Below are 22757 nucleotides of genomic sequence, written 5' to 3'. Positions count from 1 at the left end.
CGCGTGCCGCGACGGCAGTCATCATCGGCTGGCCGCACTTTGCAGCCTGCGCGAGCGGCACCGCTCTCGAGCTCGAGCCATCCCTCCTCGCGCTCGGCGCCGCCCTCGTCGCAGGCGGGTTCGCCCTGCTCGCCGTTTGCGGCCCGGCGGCGCTCTGCCCGACCGCGTCTCCGCCCGCGCCGCTGCGGCAGTCGGCTCTCGTTCCGAAGCTCCTCTACCTCTTCTGGTGGCGCTGGGTGCGACGCTTCTCGCGGATCGACCGCACGCGCAGCGAGCCGCTCGGTGCGGACGACCTCCCGTCGCTCGACCCGCGCCAGGGGGCGGCACTCTGCGTCGCAGCCGTCGGCGACTCGCGCGAGCTGCGCGGGCTGCCGCGCGCCTATGCGGCCTCGAGTCGAGTCACCGCGGCGGCGCTGCTCCGCGACGTGCTTCGCCTCGTACGGGGCGAGGCGTGCCTGCAGGGCGCCTGGTGCATCTACACTCTGCTCATGGTGTACGCCGCGCCGCTCGGCACGCTCCAGAGTAGAGCAGTAGAGCCACACGACGGCACGATCATACCCACGCGTCCACGGCACGCCCATGATAGGCATGAGCAGGCTGATTGACTTTGTCGACGAGCGCCACGGCGGCGGCTCGCTCAGCGGCGCGGCGATTGGCTACGGCTGCCTGGTGGCGCTCGGGCCGCTCCTCTCGGCTTGTGGCGACGCGCAGACCTTCAACAACGGCTGGCTCATGGGGACTCGCATTCGCGCCTTCCTCACCCACACGCTCGCCGACAAGGCGCTGCGCTTCGACCCCTGCGCCTCCTCGGCGTCCGTGGGCGAGCTGACGAACCTGCTCGCCGTCGACGCCAACAACATCACGATCTTCACGCCCGGCGCGTCGTGGCTCTTTCTCGAGGGCGCGCAGCTCGTCTTGACCCTCGCCCTCCTCTTCTACATCCTCGGCCCTGGCGCGCTCGGGGGGCTGGCCGTCTGCTTGGTGTTCCTGCCGCTGAACGCGGTCGTGATGCGAGTCATCAAGCGTCTGCAGGACCGTCTGATGAAGCAAAAGGACCGGCGGATGGCCGCCGTGAGCGAGGCGCTCGGAGCTATCCGCACCATCAAGCTGAACGGCTGGGAGGACGAGTTCGAGGCGAGGATCGGAGCGCTCCGGGCAAAGGAGATCGCCACGCTGCGCGCCTTCCAAAACCTCGGCGCGATCACCTCGACGCTGTGGCTGTGCGCGCCCTCGATGGCGGCCCTCGCGTCCTTCCTCGTCAAGAATGTGCTGCTGCACGAGGACATCACCGCCAGCCAGGGCTTCACGTCGCTAACGCTGTTCCAGCTTCTCTCGGTCTCGATGACATTTCTGCCCGCCGTCCTCAACCAGGCGATCCAGTCGTGGGTGGGTCTCCGCCGCATCGCGCGCTTCATCTCCCTGTCAGATGTCGATGGGCTGCCCGCGGCGGCTGGCGGCGGCGAGGGTGGCTTCGTCGAGATCTCGCGCGGCAGTTTTCGCTGGTCGGAGGCGAGCATTGGGAAGGACGCGGGCGAGGAGGGCGAGGACGGCGTCGCGCCGCTTCTCGCCGGGCAGGCGAACCGACCCACCGCCTCTCCCCCAGCTACGCTGGACACGATCAGCTTGCTCGTTCGGCCGGGGGAGCTTGCTCTCGTGTGCGGCCCGACGGGTTGCGGCAAGTCGTCGGTGCTCGCCGCCATCTGCGGCGAGATTCCGAGGCTCGGAGGCACCGTCGTGTGCTCCGGCAGGATCTCGTACTGCCCCCAAAGGGCGTTCGTGATGAACGCGACCCTTCGCGACAACATCCTGTTCGGCAGCCCGTACGAGGCGTCGCGCTATCGCGCCGTCCTCCAGGCGTGCGCCCTCGAGCCCGACCTCAAGCTCCTCCCGGCGGGCGACAGGACCGAGATTGGCGAGAAGGGGGTGAACCTCAGCGGCGGCCAGCAGCAGAGAATCAACCTGGCGCGGGCCTGCTACGCGCGCTCTGACATCGTGCTGCTCGACGACGTCCTCAGCGCCGTCGATGCACACGTCGGCCAGCACTTGTTCGACCGCTGCATCAACGGCTTCCTCGCTGGCCGCACGCGCGTACTGGTGACGCACAGCGTTGCTTCCACCTTGGAGCGCGCTTCGACCGTCATCGTGATGGGCGAGGGTGGGCGTGTCTTGGCGCAGGACACGCCCTTCGGCGAGCACGAGGCCATCGCTGCGCTGCGCACCCGCTCCCGCCCGCCCTCTACCCTCGACCTGAGCGCGCTCGCACCCGCCACGCCCGCGACGGCGGCGGCAATGAGCGACACGGGAGACGGCGGCAGTGGCGACAGTGGCAGTGGTGGCGGCGGCGGCAGAGGTGGCGGCGGCGGCGCTGGTGATGGCGGCGGCGGCGCTGGTGATGGCGGCGGCGGCGATGGAGACGGCGGCGGTGGCGATGGAGATAGCGGCGGCGGCGGTGGCGGCGGCATCACAAAGGTGGAGGAGCGGGCTCGGGGCGCTGCCAAAGCGGCGACTTACAGGAGCTACCTCGCTGCGGCGGGGAGCTGGCGCTTTCACCTTCTGTTCTTGGCCACGTGCATCGCCTTCTCGAGCCTGAGTCCTCTGCAGAGCGTCGCTCTCAAGATGTGGGTCGCGTCGATGGCACCCGGCGCCTCCGGCGACTCCTCCCGGCCCTGCCTCCTGTACGTGCTCGCCGGTGTCGCGTTCATCACCACTACTCTCGCGCGGAACGTCCTCTTGCCGTCCGCCTCCGTGCGTGCCTCGCGTCGTATGCACGCCGCCATGACGGCCACTGTGCTGCGCGCGCGCATCAGCTGGTTCGAGGCGACGCCGCTCGGCCGCATCCTCAACCGCTTCTCCTCGGACATCAGCGCCGTCGACCAGCAGGTGGCCAACCAGTGCAAGGATACGCTCGTCATTTCCTTCAACGTCGTCGCCATCACGCTTGTCTGCACGCTTGGCTCGGGCGACGCCGCCTCGCAGCTTGTCGTGCTCGGAGCCGTCCTTCTCGCCACCGCCTCGTCGACCTTCGTCTATTCGTCTTACCGCACGCCGGCGCGAGAGCTCAAGCGGCTCGAATCGGTCACCAAGTCCCCGCTCTTCGCCAGATTCGCGGAGATGGTGAGCGGCGCCGCGGTGGTGCGCGCCTTTGGCGAGCAGCAACGCTTCCTGGCCACGACTGCGAACAATGTTGACTGCGCGAACCGCGCCCTCTTCTACCTCTGGCACACTAATCAGTGGTTAAGGGTCTCTATGAACCTTGTCGGCTCGATGGTGACGGGTGCAGTGGTTGCTAGCGTGCTGTGGCAGGCCAATAAGCTTGAGGGTGGCGACGCCGGACTGACTCTTTCCTACGCGACGCAGTTTACGCAGGCCATCATGTGGTTTTTCCGCATCTACACGCAGCTGGAGGTGTCGATGAACGACGTCGAGCGCATCAACGAGTTCTCCAGGCTCGAGACCGAGGCTTACCAGCAGGGTGAGCCGCCGGCGCCAGAGTGGCCGGGCGACGGGACCGTCAGCTTCAAGAATGTCCGCCTGCAGTACGCCACCGCCGCGGCGCCGGTCTTTGCGCGCCTCTCCTTCACGGTGCCGGCGCGGACGCGCTGCGGCGTCGTCGGTCGGACTGGCGCAGGCAAGAGTTCTCTCGCGGTCGCGCTCTTCCGCGTGGTGGAGCTCTCTGCAGGCTCCATCTGCATCGGCGGCGCCGACCACCAATCTATCCGACTGCAGACGATGCGCTCGCGCCTCTCCATCATCCAGCAGGAGCCCACGCTCTTCCGAGGGACGGTGAGGTACAACCTCGATCCAGTCGGCGATGGCGGCGGCGGCGACGCGCGGCTGTGGGACGCGCTGCGCCGCGCGGGGCTCGAAGCCAAGGTTCACGCCTTGCCGGGAGGGCTGGACGCCGAGGTGTCGGAGGGCGGCGCGAACCTGTCGGCGGGGGAGCGGCAGCTCGTCTGCATGGCACGTGCGTTGCTCAAGGCGGCGCCCATCCTCGTCATGGACGAGGCCACCGCGAACGTGGACCACGAGACTGACACCAGGATCCAGACGATGATCCGCGAGGACTTCTGCGGCACGACGACGGTCCTCACCGTGGCGCACCGCCTCAACACAATTGCCTTCTACGAGCGAGTTCTGGTCCTTGATGCCGGCGCGGTCGTCGAGTACGACAGTCCCCGCACGCTCCTGGATAAGCCCGGAGGTGCCTTCCGCAGCCTTGCGGAGGAGTCGGGGGAGATGGGGGCGCTGCGTGCCGCCGCCGCGAGCGCGACCGAGGCTTGACTTGTGCGTAGAGTACGCGGGGACGCGGGGTAATATGACACACGTGTATGTAGAGTCAGGTGAAGAGGTGTCAGCGCGCGTCACTGTCACAGTACACAGTGACGTGCGCTCTCATACCACGGCTCTTGGAACTAACAGTACGCCGCTCTAACACCAAGACTTGCGCCAAGATATGCACGTGGATTTAGTCAAAGAGGGATGCCTAAGCGTGAATTTACCGCCCTAGAAATAAATTTAAATTGCGTTTATCGCCTGTTTAGCGCCGATCTTACCGCTTATTCGAATGTCTTCTTACGTTGCTTCGTGTTCGATTCGTGAGCGATTCACAGCCGTCATTTTCCCTCCTTTCGCCCGCCCTTCACCCGCCCTTCACCCGCTCTTCCCCCGCCTTTCAGCCGCCATTCAAGACACGTTTACACAACGTTGAACCGCGTTTCACAAACATGTTTGGCGACACGGTTTGCCTTGAAGTTACCGCACCGACGCTAAATTCAAGCCCCTTCAAGCCAATTTATGGGCAGGTGGGCAGGAACACTGCTGCTGCTAAGCACCCGCACCGCCCAGTGAGTAGTGTCGCGGGCTAGGATAAGGACCATGATCTGGCTTCCACAGATCCCACATTTCATGATGAGGGAATCAATGGACAATGCCGAGCAGCTCCAAGTGCTGCGAAGAGTGCAACAGCACAGCTTGCCAGGCCGCCTGGACTAAGTGCAACTGCAGCCCAGACAGACGGCTTGCGGCACCGCCGCCAGCTCCAAGAGTGAGAGGGATACATGGTTGGTGAGGGAGTGCCAAGTCAGTAGCGAGGAGGTCCAAGCCTGCAGGAGGGCATGCACGCGATGAGCAAGGGCTCATTCCCGGCCATGTGTCTCCTCGCCCCGCGCGCCTATGGCCACGAAACGCGGAAGAAGAATTCACGACGCCAGGGAGTTTTGTTGAGTTTTGTTGTGGTGCATAGTAGCAAGACGTCCTCTAGACAGCTAAGGGCATCCTCTCCCGCTATCTCCTGTGCAGGTCCAGGGGAGAAACAAAATGACAATCGATGGGAGCTTGCCCATCCCGGAGTGGTTCGACTCCACATAAATCCGAGACGGTGATGGGAGGGTCGTGTGGTGGTCTCAGGCCCAGTGAGGTAGTGCATCTGACTATCCCGGATCCTGCTGAACAAGCTCCTCTTGTAGCTCGATCGGTCACACCGCCATCGCCGTCGGGGAGAGGGGGGACGACACTGCTTTGGCAGCGTGCACCTCGATCCTGTACCGTGTTTGTTATGAAACCCCCCCCAATGAACACACCAGTGAGGGAGGGCGAGACGATCGAGGGGTCCCGTACCATGCGGAATCGACCCTATCCAGTGCTCAAGTGCTCAAGCTAAGGGCTAAGTAAGACGCGTTCATTGTTGCAATGTCATTGAGGCAGGAAAGAGCTCGCCGAGGAGTCGAGGGCTCCCGACCACGCCGGACCCAGCCAGGATAAGGCACGCTTGCCTTAAACTGCCATGAAGAGCACTAAATTTGCGATAAAAAATCTCTTGAAAGCGCCACAAAATGTATTTGAATAGCGGGCGAATTACATCTGAACGGAGGAAGAATGGCGGGAGAATGGCGAGAGAATGGCGAGAGAATGGCGAGAGAATGGCGAGAGAATGGCGAGAGAATGGCGAGAGAATGGCGGGAGAATCTCTCGCAAATGAACAGCGAAGGGCGCAGTGAAAAACGATAAAACAAATCTTCAAACCGCCTTGTATTCATGGTTAGGCACCCTCGCTCAAATGTTAACGCCGTAAGGTATTATGTAATGATTATCTATTAACTATTTATGGGGAAAATGGTCGGCACACATGCTACACAACCGCCACGGCCTCACTTGTCTCCATCTCGACCGTCTGCTCACACACCCCACCCTCTCGAGGTGCCGCTGCAGTTCGGCCTCTCGCTTCCCGGCCAATGCGAGCAGAGCCGGCTGCGATGAGTGCCGGGTCGCGCGAGCGTCGCCACCGAGCGCAAAGAGCGAAAGCGCACGCAAACGGCAGCGGGCAAGCTGCGATGCCAAAGGTCGCGGCGGCGACGGCAAACGAGCTGCGCAAGCCGACAGCCTCGACAACAAAGCCCCACCCGAAGGTCGCGCCCAGCTGACCGAGTTGCATGGCCGACGAGAGGAGGCCGACAACCGTCGCCTGGAGCCCATCTCGCGCGAACTCGTCGCCGATGACCGCGATGGAGGTGTAGGCGAGTGCGAAGCTCCACCCATGCCCAACCTCGAAGGGGAGGACGGCCCAGGGCGAGGGCGCGACCCACCAGCCGCTGAACCGGAGGGCGGCGGCAAGCGAAGTGGAGAGGAGGGCCGTTCGGAGGCCGCCGAGGGCGTTGACCAAACGGCTCGCCGCGCGGAAAAGCGGTACCTCGATGGCTGCCTGCGCGGTGAGTGACAGTCCGACGAGGACGCCCGGCGCGTGCAGCTCCCGCTTGAGGTAGATGAAGCCCCAGACGAAGCCGATCCCCATGTTTAAGCCGACGAGCGAGAGCAGTGGCAGCGCAAAGCACAAGAGCTTCCCGCGCCTCCCGCCTCCACAGAGCGCGCGCCGCATGCGCACGCAGAAGGACTCGGCCGGCGCCTCGCGGTCCGTGCTGACCGCGTCGCCGTCCTTCTCCCCGTGGTTCTTGTCACCCGCCTTGCCGCCGCCGTCTCCGCTGCTGCCAGCCGCCTCGGGATTGCCTCCCGCGCCAGTGCTGCCACCTGCGTCGCTCCGGCCTGGCTGCGTAACGGTGGAGTACGCCTCGCGAATCGGGAGGAGGAGGATGACCGGCAGCAGCAGGAGCTGCAGCAGGGAGTAAGCATAGAATAGCGCCGCTATTCCGAGGGAGTCGGCGAGCAGGCCGCACAACGGAGCCGCGATGCACCAGCTGACGGCGCCCCACGACCGCGCTCCTGGAGCCGCGCCTGCCTTGCCAGCCCAAGCGAGCGAGCGCATGACAAAAGCATCGACCAGCGTGCCGCAGTCGCTCAATGCGCCGACGACGAGGCATCCCGCCTGGGCCAGCCGTGAACTCGGCGCGAGGGTAAGCGACGCAATCGCCAGGCTGTTGACGACGGTGAGCGCGAAAAAGAGGACCGTGCGCCGGCTGCCGAGCCAGTCGGCGAGAAAGCCTAGCATCATCGGCGCGAAGAAACGCACCACAGATGACACACCGCCGAGCACGCCCCGCTCGTGGGTGCCGAAGCCGTTCTGCTCGAGCCAGAGGTATAGGTAGGGGTGGAAGGCTGCGAGGACCAGGAAGCGGAGGCCAAAGACGACAGACGCGATCGTCACGAGCTTGCCGCTTGCGTCCATCCCATCGGGCACGCGCACGCACGCGCAGCACCCTCTGGGTGTGCGGAGGCGATTGCGGCGGCGATCCGTGCGAAGCCTCGTGGCGGGGTTTCTTTCAGTGTTCGCGCGGGGGAGCCCGCGGGGAGGGGACGTGCGGCCTAGATTTAGCCCACGCGCCTCTGCTCGCAAACACTCACCCATTTGATTGTCACTGTCCGTGAGTGCGAGATTAGGGCTAGCCGCAGGCAGCTAGCCCGTGAGGAGAGCGTCCATAGACACCTCACTTAGACCCCACACACGGTCTCGTCCGTGCCTCGCCGGCCGGAGAGATTGCTGGAGGTAGAGCAAGCCTGCTCTAGCCTCGCATGTCACTTCCTGTCGTCTGTTGTGTCGTTGTGCCCTTGTTTGTTTCTCTTGGCACCGTGGAGTGCTGGGGGGGGCGACAGGGAGGATATGGCCTTGAGTTATGTGTACGCCAACTCAGGGTGTGTGGCAGCCCGCTGGCTGTGTGTCTTGTGAGCCTGTTTGTGTCTGTGTGTCGCTCGTGCGTGCCGTCATCATCTGTCTAGCGTCCACCCATACCGCGTTGGTGTCCAGTCCGAGCCTGGCTGTTCTTCACCTTTCTACCTACCTACCTACTAGGGGATGGAGTCGGAAGATGATGGGGATGGTCCTCTCGGCGAGCGTCGTCCGCTTTGCCTGTTGTGTGAATCGTGCGTGTGCGACAGAGTTTTGTTGTAAAATTCTTCTTTCAGTGTGTGCGCCAGTCTACGCCCTTGTCGTGCCAGTGTGCACAGAGGTTGTTTTAAAAGAATTCTACGAATACAGCGAGGATCCGAGATGCGATCTCGGAGCTGCAGGAGCAGGAGCAGGACGAGTTCTCCCTCGATGACTTTTTCGTCAAAGTCTTTCCCAACTTGATGGCGCATGCGACGCCGCAAAAGGAGCGGGCGACGGCAATACACTTCCTGATGAAGGAGCTCAACCGGCTCGAGGACGACGACATCGAGGATGTCATGTTGCGCGATGGCGTCATCCATTTCGTCAAGCCACCTTCATCGTGACCGTCGCCACCCTCGCCGCCGTCTCGCCTACGTCGCCGCCGTCGCCATCATGCGATGCAGGCCCATTCATGATGCAGGCCCAGCCCACCCCCCTGGCTCCTATGCCGACGTGTCCAGCGTGCTCCCCCGTCCGCCGATGTCTCTGCTGCCGCCCAGCGGAGCTCTGCAGCGGGCCCTCCTCGCCGCTTTCGCTGCCGCTGCATCGCTGTCGGCTCGTCATTTCTGTCTACAGTCATTGGGGGCTGCCATCGCTGTTCTCTCTCTCTCCCTGGGTCAGCTCCAACCTGCCGTGTCGGGACGTCACCCCCTCGGCTCCTCCCCCCCCCCTTCTCCGCTGAACTGCTTGCTGCTGCTGCTCGCTTTGTCCCAGGAGCCAGGTGCTTGTGTCTAATCGTAGTGGGGGCCCTGGCCCCCCTCTGTTTTCTGTTTTCTGTTTTTCAAAACGCCCGCCCGCCCGCCACCCCGAGGTGGCTCGGCCCCCCACTGACCCAGAGATCAAAAAACGTCGGCCCGGCCGTTTTCGGCGGGGGTATCGTTTTTCGCGCCCCGCCGCCGCGCGCCGGCGCCGCCATTCACACATGCCTCGCTCACACGGCACAGACACCACAGTCACCAGCCTGCCCGCACCTGCGCCCGTGCCGCGCTCTCTCGTCCTGCGCATGTTAATGTGTGTGTCGGGGTGGCGCGCTTGACGTTGAGAGTCACACTTGAGAGCCTCTCTATGATTAGAGATTAAACCGTCTTCACGCACGTTAGAGACCGCCCGCTCTGGCTGACTCTGAAAAAACGGCCGCGCGTATATCTCACCTAATGTGTCTCAAAATGTAAGAATTTACATCTACAACGACCGATTATGCCGCGTCGCGAGCCGGCGACCCGCGGGGGTTAAGCTCAAGCCACCCACGCACCGTCTCCTCGACAACGCGCCGCGCCGCGCTGACACCCGGCGCGTCGAGCGGTGACGGGAAACGCAAGTCCTGGTGGTGGGCTCCTCCGGCGGCGACGAAACGGCGGACCGACCCGCCGCTGGCGACAGATTCGGTGCCGATTTGCCACGGGTCCTTGTCGTTCTCCACGAACAGGAGGTTCGAGTGGTGGCGGTAGTCGGCGCCGTGGCCAAAGGCGAGCCCCATCCAGCCGGGCCGCGGCCGCACGCCGAAGCGGTCCGCGCACCTGTCCGCCAGCTGCGCCGCCTGCTTGCCGCTCGCCTCGGGGTAGAAGCCGAAGCCGTCGCTCGTGATCGGCTCGAGGGGCAGCTCGGTGCACGCCTACTCCTCCCTCGGGGCGCGAGAGTGAGTCGAGGCAGCGCCGACGCCGAGATTGAAGTGCCCGGGAGGCTGCCTGGTAGTTCCAGCTCTGCACGCCCAAGTCGCTCCCGTCCGCCCACCAACCAGGCCTCCCGCCGACCAGCTCGGCCCGCAAGTCGACGCAGCGCAGCGCGCCCGTCCCGTTGACAAGGCGCAGCACGGCGGAGTGGAGCCGGCGGAGCGGCTCGCCCGGCGCGAGCAGGTCGCCGCACGCGCGCCGCACCGGGTTCGGCGGCAGCAGGCCGACGAAGCGGCTCTGGTATGGGTAGTCGAGCATCGCCTGCCACCGGGCAGGGACGGCTCCGGGGAGGGACCGAGCAAGCCTCTCGTGCGGCCGCGCTGCGACGCCGTAGACGCCATCGCGCCGCGAGCGTAGAAGGCGTACCTCTCGACCGCGTCGCCGCCCATCGGGTCGCACGGCCGAATGCCCGCCGCGACGAGCTGCGAGGGCGTGGCGGCGTCGGCGGCAGCGAGCGCGGCCTGCAGCGCGGACGAGCAGCCCGAACCTTTGCCGCCGTAGACGGCAAATGTTCGGTTGACGGCGGCGGCGAAGCGGCTCTGCACGCCGTCGTAAAAGTCGACGGGAGCGCCGCTCGCCACGGCACCGAGGCTGAGGTGCGGGTAGCGGACCCGGTGCCACGCCGCGAGCATGCCGCCGTACGAGCCGCCAAAGAGGACCGTGTCGCAGAGAGGGCGGCTCGGGTCGACGGAGGGGCGGGCGCTCCGGCAGCCGAGCTCCGCCGGCAGGGCGAGGAGCAGGGCGGCGTAATCCGCGAGGGCCTGCTCGACGCTCAGGAGGCTAAGGTTGGCCGGCGTGAAGGAGGCGGCGCCAAAAGGCAGCGAGGAGCCGTAGTAGCGGTGCTCGGCAAAGAGCAGGCGAGCGCCCAGCCTGGAGGCGAGCGTGAAGAGCGCGCCTGAGTTATTGTAGAAGAGCTCGACGGCGCCTTCGTTGCCAGCGTAGAAGAGGACAGGGCTGCGGGCGTCGCGTGCAAAGGCGTCGTAGCTCAGATACGTGAGGTCGAACTGAGCAGCGGAGGTGAAGCGAAAGTGGTCGCGCGGGACAGCGAAGCGGCCTCGGGACGGCGGGTACAAGTGGAGCGCGCCGGGCTGCTCGGCCATGCTCGTGTCCGCCCCGGGGCGCTTCAGAACTCTCGAGGTCTCGAGTTGCGAAGCGTTGAATACATGTACGAACTCTGTTATTGAGAAGAAAATACGCGGACGCGCTGCGCGCTGGTCTATGAGAGGTTGAGGTGCGAGCCCTGAAGGCCTTCACAGCGCGACAGCGGATGACAGTGTCATCCCACATCCGCGCGCGAAGAGAGAAACGCGGTCGTGGACCACAGCTTGAATGCTCGTCATGTGAGAGAGTGCGAAAGAAGAAAAATTTGGTGCATAATTTGTGGTGAGTAGTCAGACTGAGCATGCAGTCAGACTGTCTCCACGGTCACTCTCCCAACTCTCTCTGTCTCTCCTCAATATGATACTCATCCCACGCCCTCGCCAAGACCGTCATATGAGCTTCCGGTACCAGGGCACCTTGGGCGCAATCTCGACCGCGATCACGGACGGCTCACCTACGGGGGCAGGGAACCTCGTCTCACGAGCAACTGGCCGGGCGTGGGGCGCGGGCGGCGGTGTGCGGTGCCCTTGACGCGCAGGAGCTTCGCCTTCTCCTCCTCGACGAGGGTCGTGGCGATACCCACCGAGTCGTACTCGAGCAGCCGCACCTGCGGCGACGGTTGCGCGGCCGCTCACTGCGAGGCCGAGGCGCGAGGCCGAGGCGCGAGAGGGCCGCCGCCGCACCTTGAAGGGCCGCCGAAAGGAGGGCTTGGCGCGGAAGAGGGGGAGGCCGCTGAAGCGGCTCGGCTTCTTCTGCGACCAGCAGATGCCGCCCTGCCCCATCGGCGAGATCCACCGCTTTGTCTTGTGGCAGAGCGTTCGCCGGTTGCCGCCCGCGCCCGGCTTGATCACGCCAGCCATCTGCCGCTTGGGCAGGTAGCCGTCCGGCCCGCACCACTCGCCCACGTCGCCGATGGTAGGCTTGGGCCCCTCCACCAGCGAGTTGGCACCCACGCCGGCAGCGGCGATGACGAGCGCCACTGCCAGATATCTCATATGTGCGGGTTTTTCTTTCCCTAAGAAATCGGCCCGACGCTCCTCGCAAATGGTGACGGTTGACGGCGGCGGCGTCTCCAGTGCGGCATCGCGGCGGGCGGAGACCCAGGCGCGCCTCTTCACGCTTTTTAGTGATTTGGTGGCTTCTCATTACGTTCACAGCACTCGTGCGGGCCGACCCTCTCGGAGCCACGAGTTGCCCAAGTCCATTGACTCCGAGCGCATCGTCTACCCGTCCGACGACTCGCTCCTGCCGGGACCCTGGTCGACAGGTACCGAAGGCGGTCGAGCACCAGGTCCAGGACGAGGAGGCGCCGTTCTGGCGTCGCCCGTCCCCATCGCGGCTTCTCCCGCCTCTCGGCGCAACTCCGCCCTCCTCGCGGCATATTAAAGAAAGAAAACAGACAACCCAAGGCAGGCATATTCCCACAAAATACATCACACATTCCCCCTCCTTTAGATGTTTTAGATTGGGGGGGGCCCCCCCCCCCCCCCCCTCCCTGCAACCCCGGGTGAGTGCCCCCCCCCCCACCACACCACACCCACCCGCATTGCGCCCACCGCCCGCCGCAACAACACGCAACACACAACGCACAACACACACACACCCCGCACACCGCACACCACCACAACACACAACACACAACAAGTGCTCGTCTTTTCTCCTGTCATATAAAGAAGAAATTCTTTTTCTCGCGATGTCCACCCCACCGCGGCGCCGCTCGCGCCGCCTCGCCACCGCCGCCGCCGCCGCTCCCTCGCCAAGCGCGCCGCCGCCCGCCCGCCTGCTCGAGCTTCCCACGGACCTCCTCGTGCGCGTCATCTCTCGCCGCGACCCCGCCGACATCGCTCGTGTCGCGGCCGTCTCGCTGCTCTTTCACGCCTCGCTTGCGGTGGAGGCCATCCGCTTGTGGGCGCAAAAGCGCGGCTTCGAGCTGCCGGCGCAGCCAGAGGGCGAGAGCTGCGCCGTGCGGTGGCTGTGCTACGCTGCGCTGCTGTGCGAGTCCAACCCGCCGGCGAGGGCGGCGGGAGGCGAACGGCACAGCGTCTTCATCGACGGCGAGGGGCGGCTGTCGTCGTGCGGCTCGGCTCTGTCCTACTTCCCAGGGCTGCTCGGGCACGGCGAGGGCGTGGCGCGGCTCAACACGCCGACCCGCCTCCCGTCGACGCTGGGTGAGCGCGCCGTGAGCGTGTCGGCAGGAGATGGGCACAGCCTCGCCCTCACTGCTGGCGGCGCCGTCTGGAGCTGGGGCAGTGGAGGCTGTGGCCAGCTGGGCCACGGCGACAGGCAGAGCCAGTGGCAGCCTAAGAAGATTGAGGCCTTGGCTGGCCAGCGCGTCGTCGCTGTGTCGGCTGGAGGCTACCACAGCCTCGCCCTCACCGTCGGCGGCAGCGTCTGGAGCTGGGGCTATGGAGCCTTTGGCCGGTTGGGCCATGGCGACGAGCAGCACCAGCTGCTGCCCAAGATGGTCGAGGCCTTCGCTGGCCAGCGCGTCGTCGCTGTGTCGGCTGGAAACGCCCACAGCCTCGCCATCACTGCCGACGGCGCCGGCTGGAGCTGGGGCTGGGGAGGCTTTGGCAAGCTGGGCCACGGCGACCAGCAGAACCAGCTGCTGCCGAAGAAGGTCGAGGCATTTGCCGGCCAGCGCGTCGTTGCTGTTTCGGGGGGAACCAACCACAGCCTCGCCCTCACCGCCGACGGCGCCGTCTGGAGCTGGGGCTATGGAGGCAATGGCGAGCTGGGCCACGGCGACGAGCAGCACCAGCTGCTACCAACGAAGATGGAGGCCTTTGTTAGCCAGCGCGTCGTGGCTGTGTTGGCTGGCGCCGCACACAGCCTCGCAATCACCGCTGACGGAGCTGTCTGGAGCTGGGGATATGGAGGCCAAGCAAGCGGCGATGGAGTCTTTGGCCAGTTGGGCCACGGCGACGAGCAGACGCAGTTGCTGCCCAAGAAGGTCGAGGGTTTTGCTGGCGAGTGCGTCGTCGCTGTGTCGGCTGGAACATACCACAGCATCGCCATCGCCGACGGCGCTGTGTGGAGCTGGGGCGGGGGCGAGACTGGCTGCCTAGGCCACGGAGAGGACCTGTCGAAGCAGCTGCTGCCCAAGAAGGTCGAGGCGTGGTCGTTGGGGCCATAGCGTGTGTATGCCTGGAGACACGTATCCGATAACATAACCCAGCTGCGAATTCTTCATTGAGAGAGGGAAGCGAACATTTTTGAAAATTCTTTTAGGCTTTAAAATTCTTTTATTCGCTTATGTGTTAGTGCCAGTGCGCGCCAGTCCCGTGCCTAGTGTCGTGCGAGGGAGGCATGCTCCCAATCGTGTGCAAGCTAGATGATGGGAGGATTTTCTATTACGGCGGTAAAAATATGACTCAGAATGAAGGTCCACTTGTACCCAACGGTGACTTTGACAGATCTATTTCGCGTGCTGCCTATATCTTTGACCCTGTGCGCGTGCACTGGACACGCGTCGCAGATGCTCCACCTGGCGCAGAACGCTACGCCGCGGGTTCTTGCCAAGTCGGAGAGTGGGTCTTAGTTATCGGAGGCTACTACCGCGTTATGCATCCGACGTGCTTTGCTACAGCATACTGGCAGATTGCTGGCTTTCACAGGCTGAGCACACCATGGCTCCTGCATGGCTCCAATCGATACCGATGTGATTGCTGGGCGCTTGGCCGTGGTGAGCGTGCCTAACGCCAATGCTCTTGGCCATGACATTGTCATTGCTGGAGGTGAAACCGAGGGGTGGGGTCAATGGGGCCCGACGGAGGAGCCTGGCGTTGCGTGCTTCCGGATGCACAATGTGCGAGAGACCCGGATCGAGAGCGCGCCATGGTCATATGTGCGGGGCCCTGGCCCGCATCGCGGGCCTCGAGACCCCAGAGATAGCCTGCAAATCCTCCCCCAACACGACGCCGGCTGGGTCCGCCTGGCTGATATGATCGACGACGGCAAGGGTGGCAGGCATGCTGCGTGCCTGCTGCCTGATGGACACAGCATCGCCATTCTGGGCGAGGGAGGTAGCTTTCAATCCATGGGTCCACGTTGTGCCTGGGCCGCATTGACGCCACCACTGGGCATGGGGAGCGTCAGTTCGCTGATGCGTGTGAGCTCGCGCTTGCTCATTGCAATTGGAGAACGCGGTGCCCAGCTGTACCACTGCGATGATAATCGATGGCTACCGCTTGCCGCCGGTGCTGACGAGTACAGGCAGAAGATCGATAAAATGACGTTCTACTTTGGTGATTCCGAGACTGCTGTGTTATTGGCGTGATACCCAACGACGGCGGGACGATGCGGAAGGAAGAAAGATGCCATAAGTGAGGACCTGTGTATGTGCATGGTGTACAGTGTCGTGTCCACTAGCTCCGAGTAGAGGGGGCGTTCTGAAGTTAAGGGGAAACCCGGTACACGGAGCCAACCCTCGGCGACCCGTGTTTACTTTACGGCCCCTTCCCTGCGAACGCGCACCCCCCAGGGCTCTCTTGCCCGCAACCCGATGCAAATCATCTGGCCCGCTGGGTGTGCTCTTCTTTTAGCCCCCCGGCCCTCTGGATGTGCGGTTAATGACTGCACTACAAGTGCTCCGTGTGTCAGTAGGTGGCAACCTTAATTCTTCCTTCGGAGTGTGTGAGACTCACTCACGGCAACCTTAACCAGGTTGCTCCCGGCCCAGTGGGGATTTTGGCCTACTCAGTGATCGTCAGGGGCCCTAAATGGCCTGGAATGCCATATCTTTTTGTGCCTAACTTTGTGGAGCACCTTAAAAACCCCCTTCATTGCGGCCGCCTGAGTTGCCGAGGTAAGGGGAATGATCAGAATGGCAAGGCTGGGAATGCGTTCTCAGAACGTTCAGAACACCGGCCGCTGGGCCCGCCTGAGGCGCTGAGACCCGGAGCCTCTCTCTCGGCACTAGGTTCCTAGCAGCAGATAGGCACAGGGACAGTGACGCGGCTCATCAGTCCTCCCTCAGCCCGACCTCGGACGGAAGACTACAAAGGTCGCAGGAATGATCAGAACGGCATCCATCCAGGCGGCACCGGCCCTACGACTCGGACCGTGCCACAGCCCATCCCCCCGGGCAGCCCACCGCCCACCGCCCGGCCCCAGCCGGTCCGACCGCTTCACGCGGCGACGATCGCGCCGCCGGCCGCCGCTGGCAGGGCCGCCGCCTCCGTCGGCGCCAGAACAGGCTCGAGCAGCAGCCACAACTCGTACTCTGCCGACGGCGAGCCGTCGTACATCGACGACTCGAGTGAGAGGTCCGTCGCCGCGCCGTTGTCAACGTCGAACTTGGCGACGAAGTTGACGCGGTCACGCTCGATATAGCGGGTACACATGGTGCGGCGCGCATACTTGAGCACACCGTGGTTGGTGCAGTGGCGCACGTGCCTGTGGGATAGGGCGCCATAGCGACGCGCGCGCTCCGGGTATTTTTCGGGTATACCTGAGAATTCTCGGGTATACCCGGGTTTTACTCGGCCGGCCACCTGGGTCGGTCCGAGGGTGTTCCAGGAATGATCAGAATGGCGAGGGCCAGAACGTGTTACATGTACTAGTCAGAACGGACCCCAGTTGCCGTTCCCGGCAACTCAGGCGGCCGCGCGGTCGACCGGATTATTTTTCCTCGAAGCATGCATTCTACTCAGAGCGGTGGTTGAGGCCGATTGCCTCAACTGTCAACCACGTGGTTGACAGAGGCCTCAACCCTCAACCAAGTGGTTGACAGACCCCTTCAACCCCTCAACCACGTGGAATGGCTGTTCACACCCCCCGCGCAAAGGTCTGAACACACATTCTCTGTGAACCATTCATGTCGTCTTCTTTAACGCCTGGATGCTGCATCACACCTCCCATTCACGCACGTAGCTGAAGCAAGTATCGTAAAAACGGCGCGTCGAAGGCCCCCGCACGGGGGGATCCCGGCCGACGTCATGGTCGTCCGCGGACGCGGCCCTCCGTCTCCGGAGACATTACCGAACTCGAAACTGCTTACCAAAGCCAGATACGAGCTCAGCTCAGTGAGATCTAGCAGCACATACCCTCAGTATCCAGAATAGCAAAGTCTGAAAAAGTCGGTCCGACCGCGCAGAGCGGTCTGGCTGTCTGCAGAGCTTCCGTCCGCGAGCCCTGAGAAATGTCGGAGGCATGTCGGCCCATGTTCGCGATTTTGATGGCGTTGCCCTTATTGCACGTGAAACAGACCGCGCCGGCCACGCACCCTTGTTCCCGGAGGCCAACTCGAACAGGTTTGAGCAATGGCCGCCTTCCATGCTCGACACGTCCGCCCGCCATCAAGTTGTACGATGAAAAATGCAGCAGGAACTTAGTTGCCTCGAAGGCCGCCCTGCGCTGCTCGAAGGCCGCCCTGCTCTCGGCATTGTGTTGTTGACTGATAGCACTGTCTGATCCAACCAGAAAGAGCCGTCGAAGAGCCGTCGAGAGCTACATGAGACCCAATGATGTACCAGAAAACGAAACTAGCGCCAAAATTGAGATCTCAGGATTGACATTAATTTCTCGCGCCTGCTTTCGCTGCTTGAGGCTCGCCAAACAGATACTGCGTCTATGGCCGTGTGCAACGTCAAGTCGTTATAACCGCGACAAGACCATCGCGCCAACCGCGACTCTGTTGCTTTTATGCGGCAGCATTCACCGTGACTCTTGCCGTGAATGGTTAGTGACCGCAATACTACGCCGTGAGCTGAGCTTCACCAGCCGTTTATCTTCCTTCCCTTGCCTTCTCTTGCCGTCCGTTCTCTGTGCGCATTCCACTGCATGCAAACAAACACTCGCTTTCTTTTATGTCCCACCATGCAGAGCGCATCTCTCTCTCTGTTGTGCGAGGCGTGAACCGCGCCATTCGCTCTCACCTGGCAACCCTGTCTGCACGTCTCGCGCGCGCGTGAACAGGGCTCCAGGCCCCAAATTACGTGTGAGTGTTAGAGTTGTTTGGTATTGCTAAAAATCTCTCTCTCTGCATGCATGCGGCATCACAAGCGTCTTCTGCCGGGCGCGCATCTGAACTCGTACCTGGTAGGCCATCGCTTTGCTGAAGGATCAGGCGCCTGAATGGCGACAGTGAGCGTCTCCTACTTATGGATTGCGCTCAAGGTACGAGGACCGCAAGAGCGCGCCGCAGGCGAAGCGATTTTTTTGGCGGCAGGGCTGTTCCAATCTTGTGATCACGCGCGAGCCTGTGAATACGCCCCGGAGGCCTCAACCCCCAACTAAAGGGTTGACGGGGGGTCTCAACCGTCAACCAGATGGTTGAGGGGGGGCCTCAACCCTCAACCCGTCAACCACCCCTCTGAGCAGAATGCATTCTGGTTCGCCGCAGTGACGATTTGGGTCTCCGGCCAACTTTGGCGGCAGCGTGTCGTTCACCTGGCGACATGCCGGACGCCTCGCCGAACGCGAAGCCGGTCGGCAGCAGCCCACGGCGCGGCCAGGAGCTCCGCACGTGCGACTCCGAGCCGGTTCTCGAGCTCGAGGACTCGCCGCCCCACTCGATGCGCGCGTCTCTGGTGGTCGACGCTCCTGGCACCCACACAGCGCGATCCCGCGTGCCGCTCGCCCTCTCGTGCTGTCTGAGCGCGGGCCTCGCCGCTCTGCTCCTCCTCGCGCTGAGCCGAGAGCCGGAGGCCACACGGGTCGTCGTCGTCGACCGCAGCCGGGAGGCGTGCGGCGGCAACGGCATGCTCTATCCGGGCGAGGACGCCTGCGACTGCTTCGACTGCTTCGAGGGTCCGAGCTGCTCCACCCGGCTCGAAGGGGAGGCGTGCGTCGTCGTGGCCAACTCCGGCACCCCCTACCTCTTCGAGGACTATTGGCTCGCGCGGCCGCGCAGCGCTCCCCTCTCGGTGCTCCCCTCGTACCACATCGGCTACGACGCCCACGTGCCGCGGCTCGAGGCGGCGATCCGCAGCCTGCACGGGCTGGTCGGCAACGCCGTCACCGACGGGTGCGCCTCGCCTCGAGCGTCTCCCGACAGTGATACGCCCTGCGCCCCAGCACCTCACCCCTGCCCGCAGGCGTGAGGTGGTGGTTGGGATCGGCTCGACCGAGCTCATCGCGGCCGCCCTCTACGCGCTCTCCCCCACCCAAGATGAGGCCACTGCGAGCGTCTGGTCGCGCGCCCCCTACTACTCGGGCTACAAGCAGTCGGCGACCTTCTTCCGCTCGGCTGGGTTCGAGTGGGCGGCAGACAACGCCTCCTCGCCGCCGCCCGCCACGGCGGAGCGGCCGCTGATCGAGCTCGTCACGTCGCCAAACAACCCGGACGGCCACGCGCGCGCCGCGAGCGTGGCCGGGCCTCACAGCAGCGCCGTGATGGACCACGCGTACCTCTGGCCGCACTTCACCGCCGTCGGCCCTCCCGTCGCATACGGCAACTCGACGGCGACCGCCTCTAGCCCTAACCCTCACCCTCACCCTCACCCTCACCCTGTAACCCTAACCCTACGGCAACTCGACGGCGACCGCCTCTAGCCCTGACCCTGACCCAACCTCTCTCGCCAGGGCCTCCGGCGTGCCTCTGCTGCTGCGCCAGCCCGCGCCCCGCACCTCGCCATCCTTCGCCCCGCACCTCACCAGGTCGCCCTCTTCACGCTCTCGAAGATGACTGGCCACGCCTCGACCCGCGTCGGCTGGGCCCTCTGCTCCGACCCGCACGTCGCGGCCCGGATGAGGGACTTTGTCCAGACGGCACCCTCCCGCTAGCCCGCGCGAGAGCAATGCGTATACGGCCTCGTCCGAGCCAGAGTGCTTGTACGCAGGCCACCTTCGGCTCCCCGCGCGAGAACCAGCTGCGCGCCCTCGCCGTCCTCGAGCACGTCGTCGGCTCCGGCGGCGAGATCTTCACCTTCGCGCGCGGCCGGATGCTCCGCCGGTGGGAGCGGCTCGAGGCGCTCTTTGCCAGCCTGCCAGAGGCGCTCTTCTCCACCCCCAACCCTGGGCCCCACCCGAACCCTAGGCTCTCTTTGCCAGCCAGCCAGAGGCCGGCCAGCAAGAGGCCGGCCAAGAGGCGGCGCTCTTCTCGCTCGAGCCGCGCGATGCGCCAGCGACCGACGCCTTCTCCGGAGAGGTCGAGTACGCGCCCTCGCCGGCGTACGCGTGGATCAAGCTCAACTCAGCAGAGGCGTTTGGCGGCGACGCGCTCGCGGCGATGGCTGCTTACGGCATCGTCGGCCGGTCGGGCCGCGAGTTCGGCGCTGAGCCCTGCCACGTGCGGCTCGAGCTGCTCATGCGGGAGCAGACTTTCGAGCTCCTCATCGCCAAGCTCGAGGAGCTGCTTCGTGCGGGCCGCCAGTAGCCCACCGAGGAGATGTACCCTCTGTACTATTTGATCGACGTCTGATCACACCACTTCGCGACCTGTCAGCACTAGCAGAGAAGAGTATAGTTTGTGGCCTGGTCCAGTCGTGGCCTATTTTTGTATGTGTATTGATGCGCGAGTGGCGCGCCCCGCGCACGCCACACAGCCACCGCACACAGATCACAGTGTCGCGCAAGATTTTTTGAATTAATCATACAAACATAAAAAAACTTGTTTTGCGCGGAATGATAACGGCACAGTTAGAGCCGTGTGCCCCGTGCCCCTCTGTTTATGGCGCCGGCTGGTCCGACCGATCGCTGGCGCTAAAGTATTGGCCGCTCGACGAGGAGGTCGGCGAGGCGGGGCCAGGAGAAGCGAAAGGTTCATATGAACCGTCGTCGGTTGGGTATTGCCGCGGCGCGCTCGAGTCGAACGCCTCGTACCCGTCGACGCCGCCGCCGCAGATGAGGCTTTCTCCCAGCCTCCGCAAGTCGGCCACCTCGGCCTGGAGGGCGTGCAGCTTGGCGACCGCCCCGGCGTCGGCGTCATCCTCCTGGAGCCGCTCAAGCAGCAGCGCCTCTTGCTCCGCAACCTCCTCGAGCCGCGCCTCCACAGCCAAAGTCTGCACCGTCCCCGCGAGGGAGGCGACGTGCGACAACAGCGCCGCGTTGTGACGGCGCATCTCGAGCATCTCGCGGCGCGGCCGCGATGCTGCGGCGGCCCGCCGCCACTGCAGCAGCGCCCGGCGGACCCCCAGCGCGCGCTCGCTCCTCTGTCGCCGGCCGTGCGCGGCGAGCCGGTGGAAAGCACAGCTGACGGCCACCCCTCTGCTGCGCGGTGTGCGCGCCTCGAGCAAGGTCTCTGCGGCAGCGCGGCGCTGCGCCTCGCCCCACCTCTCCGACGCCCACGTGCGCCACACGCGAAGCACCCGCTGCCGTGGCGCGTCGCGCTGCAGCCGTGCCACCAAGCCGCGCCGCATCGGCCAGAACCTCGAGGCGTGGTGCAGACCCGCGAAGCCAACCTCGAGACGCCGCAGCCTCGCCCTGCATACAGCCGCGACCACCTCTCCGCGCTCTGGCCCGCCACTGCCCGCCCGTCGCAACGCAGCAAACGCACGCCGCAGGCGCGGCCGCGAAGCCTCTGTGGCTCGCAGCGCCGCGGAGGCAGTGGAGAGTGCAACGCAGCGCTCACGCCAGCACCGCACCGCCCGGCGCAGGCGAAGGTGTATGCTGTGCACCGGCTGAGGGCCACCGTCCACCCTCTTACACCCGCCTCGCCAGCTCCTCATCGCACGAGCGAGAGCTACGCGGTTGGCCGACTGCAACGCGTCGTCCCGGTCGTCAGCAGCAGCGATGCAGGCATTGATGGCAAGGAGCCAGCTGTTGTCGGCTTCGACGCAACAGAAGTGAAAGACGCGGAGGTCGGCGAGGGCGAGAGCAAAAATGTGGTTACCGACAACGCCTGGAGGGCACGCCAAGTCGTCCTTGGTCACCAGCAGCACTGTGGCACCTCGGAGATTCATCCGCTCTGTTGAATGGCGGGCTGAGAAGACGGCCGAGCCACGACGGAACGAAGAGAGGTAGTAGGAGCCGTCTTCGTGTGACACCGCGACCCACCGCGACTTCCACGTGCGGGTGTGCCGTGACGCCTTCAGCAAGAAGCCCGACTTGACCACCGTGGGCGAGGCCATTGGGCGAGGCGCAATTCGCCAAGGCAAAGGGTGGATGAACGCCCGCGCTTGTCAACGCCAACAAGTCGGCTGTGCAAAGGTGGATGGAAGGCCTCCTCGCTCATAAAAGAATTCTGGAAAGGTACGCGGGCCAACCCTCGGAGACCCCTCCTTAAAATCCCTGTGTGGTGGCGGCGTGCCGTCCTCCCATCCCTCCCTTGGGTTGTGTGTTTTCTTTCTTTCTTTTCTTTTCGGAGACCCGTGTTTAATTTACGGCCCTTTCCCTGCGAACGCGCACCCCCGGGGCTAGGGCTCTCTAGCCCGTAACCCGATCCCGATCATCCGGCCCGCTGGGTGCGCTTCTCAGCTCCCCGGCCCTGGATGTGAGGTTAATGACTGCACTCCAAGTGCTCCAAGAACCAAGAATTGACCGACGGCAGCGGTCGCCGTCTTGAGGGCCGTCTTGGAGCAGAAGCTTCCCTGCCTCCTTAGCCATGGCGCGGTGCCCTCGCCCTCTGGTTCACGCACTGCTCGCAAGTAAAGCGTCTTAACAGGTCGGCACATACACGTACGTACGCCTCTCACCATCGAAAGTGTGGGTGGCTGAATGGGGGTTTTCTCTATGGAAGTCGGAGCCTTGCGTCCAAGGAGAGGCAGCGTGCGGCTCCGTGGGGACTCGGC

General features: G+C 64.3%; 6 protein-coding genes across 6 annotated transcripts; 2 read left to right on the top strand and 4 right to left on the bottom strand.

The window, feature by feature from the left end:
* Nucleotides 1–732: 732 nt before the first annotated feature.
* On the top strand, nt 733–4448 carry EMIHUDRAFT_426930 (hypothetical protein; the record flags this gene model as incomplete). The annotated part of the gene is made up of 3 exons (XM_005780041.1): nt 733–1473; nt 1576–2368; nt 2435–4448. The coding sequence occupies 3 exons, from the start codon at nt 733–735 to the stop codon at nt 4279–4281; spliced, it is 3381 nt and encodes a 1126-aa protein (XP_005780098.1). The 3' UTR covers nt 4282–4448.
* Nucleotides 4449–6127: 1679 nt separating this feature from the next.
* Nucleotides 6128–7615, bottom strand: EMIHUDRAFT_204578 (hypothetical protein; the record flags this gene model as incomplete). The annotated part of the gene is made up of 1 exon (XM_005780040.1): nt 6128–7615. One exon carries the CDS (start codon nt 7613–7615, stop codon nt 6128–6130), a length of 1488 nt encoding a protein of 495 aa, XP_005780097.1.
* A 1894-nt stretch (nt 7616–9509) lies between these two features.
* EMIHUDRAFT_204576 (hypothetical protein) lies at nt 9510–11084 on the bottom strand (the record flags this gene model as incomplete). Its single annotated transcript, XM_005780039.1, has 3 exons — nt 9510–9926; nt 10021–10245; nt 10359–11084. 3 exons carry the CDS (start codon nt 11082–11084, stop codon nt 9510–9512), a joined length of 1368 nt encoding a protein of 455 aa, XP_005780096.1.
* A 390-nt stretch (nt 11085–11474) lies between these two features.
* EMIHUDRAFT_450046 (hypothetical protein) lies at nt 11475–12080 on the bottom strand (the record flags this gene model as incomplete). The annotated part of the gene is made up of 3 exons (XM_005780038.1): nt 11475–11501; nt 11567–11692; nt 11769–12080. The coding sequence occupies 3 exons, from the start codon at nt 12078–12080 to the stop codon at nt 11475–11477; spliced, it is 465 nt and encodes a 154-aa protein (XP_005780095.1).
* Nucleotides 12081–18788: 6708 nt separating this feature from the next.
* Nucleotides 18789–20438, top strand: EMIHUDRAFT_64289 (hypothetical protein; the record flags this gene model as incomplete). Its single annotated transcript, XM_005780037.1, has 4 exons — nt 18789–19054; nt 19125–19470; nt 19687–19788; nt 19854–20438. 4 exons carry the CDS (start codon nt 18789–18791, stop codon nt 20436–20438), a joined length of 1299 nt encoding a protein of 432 aa, XP_005780094.1.
* Nucleotides 20439–20614: 176 nt separating this feature from the next.
* EMIHUDRAFT_434847 (hypothetical protein) lies at nt 20615–22187 on the bottom strand. The gene has a single exon (XM_005780036.1). The coding sequence runs from the start codon at nt 22095–22097 to the stop codon at nt 20697–20699; it is 1401 nt and encodes a 466-aa protein (XP_005780093.1). The 5' UTR covers nt 22098–22187; the 3' UTR covers nt 20615–20696.
* Between the last annotated feature and the right edge of the window lie 570 nt (nt 22188–22757).

Source organism: Emiliania huxleyi (assembly GCF_000372725.1).
Source record: "Emiliania huxleyi CCMP1516 unplaced genomic scaffold EMIHUscaffold_22, whole genome shotgun sequence".
Taxonomy (NCBI): Eukaryota; Haptophyta; order Isochrysidales; family Noelaerhabdaceae; genus Emiliania; species Emiliania huxleyi.
This window is presented reverse-complemented; position numbering and strand designations above follow the sequence as displayed.

Bases quoted from the DNA above. Each gene is read 5' to 3' on its own strand.
- EMIHUDRAFT_434847 (XM_005780036.1), bottom strand. From the start codon at position 22,097: ATGGCCTCGCCCACGGTGGTCAAGTCGGGCTTCTTGCTGAAGGCGTCA.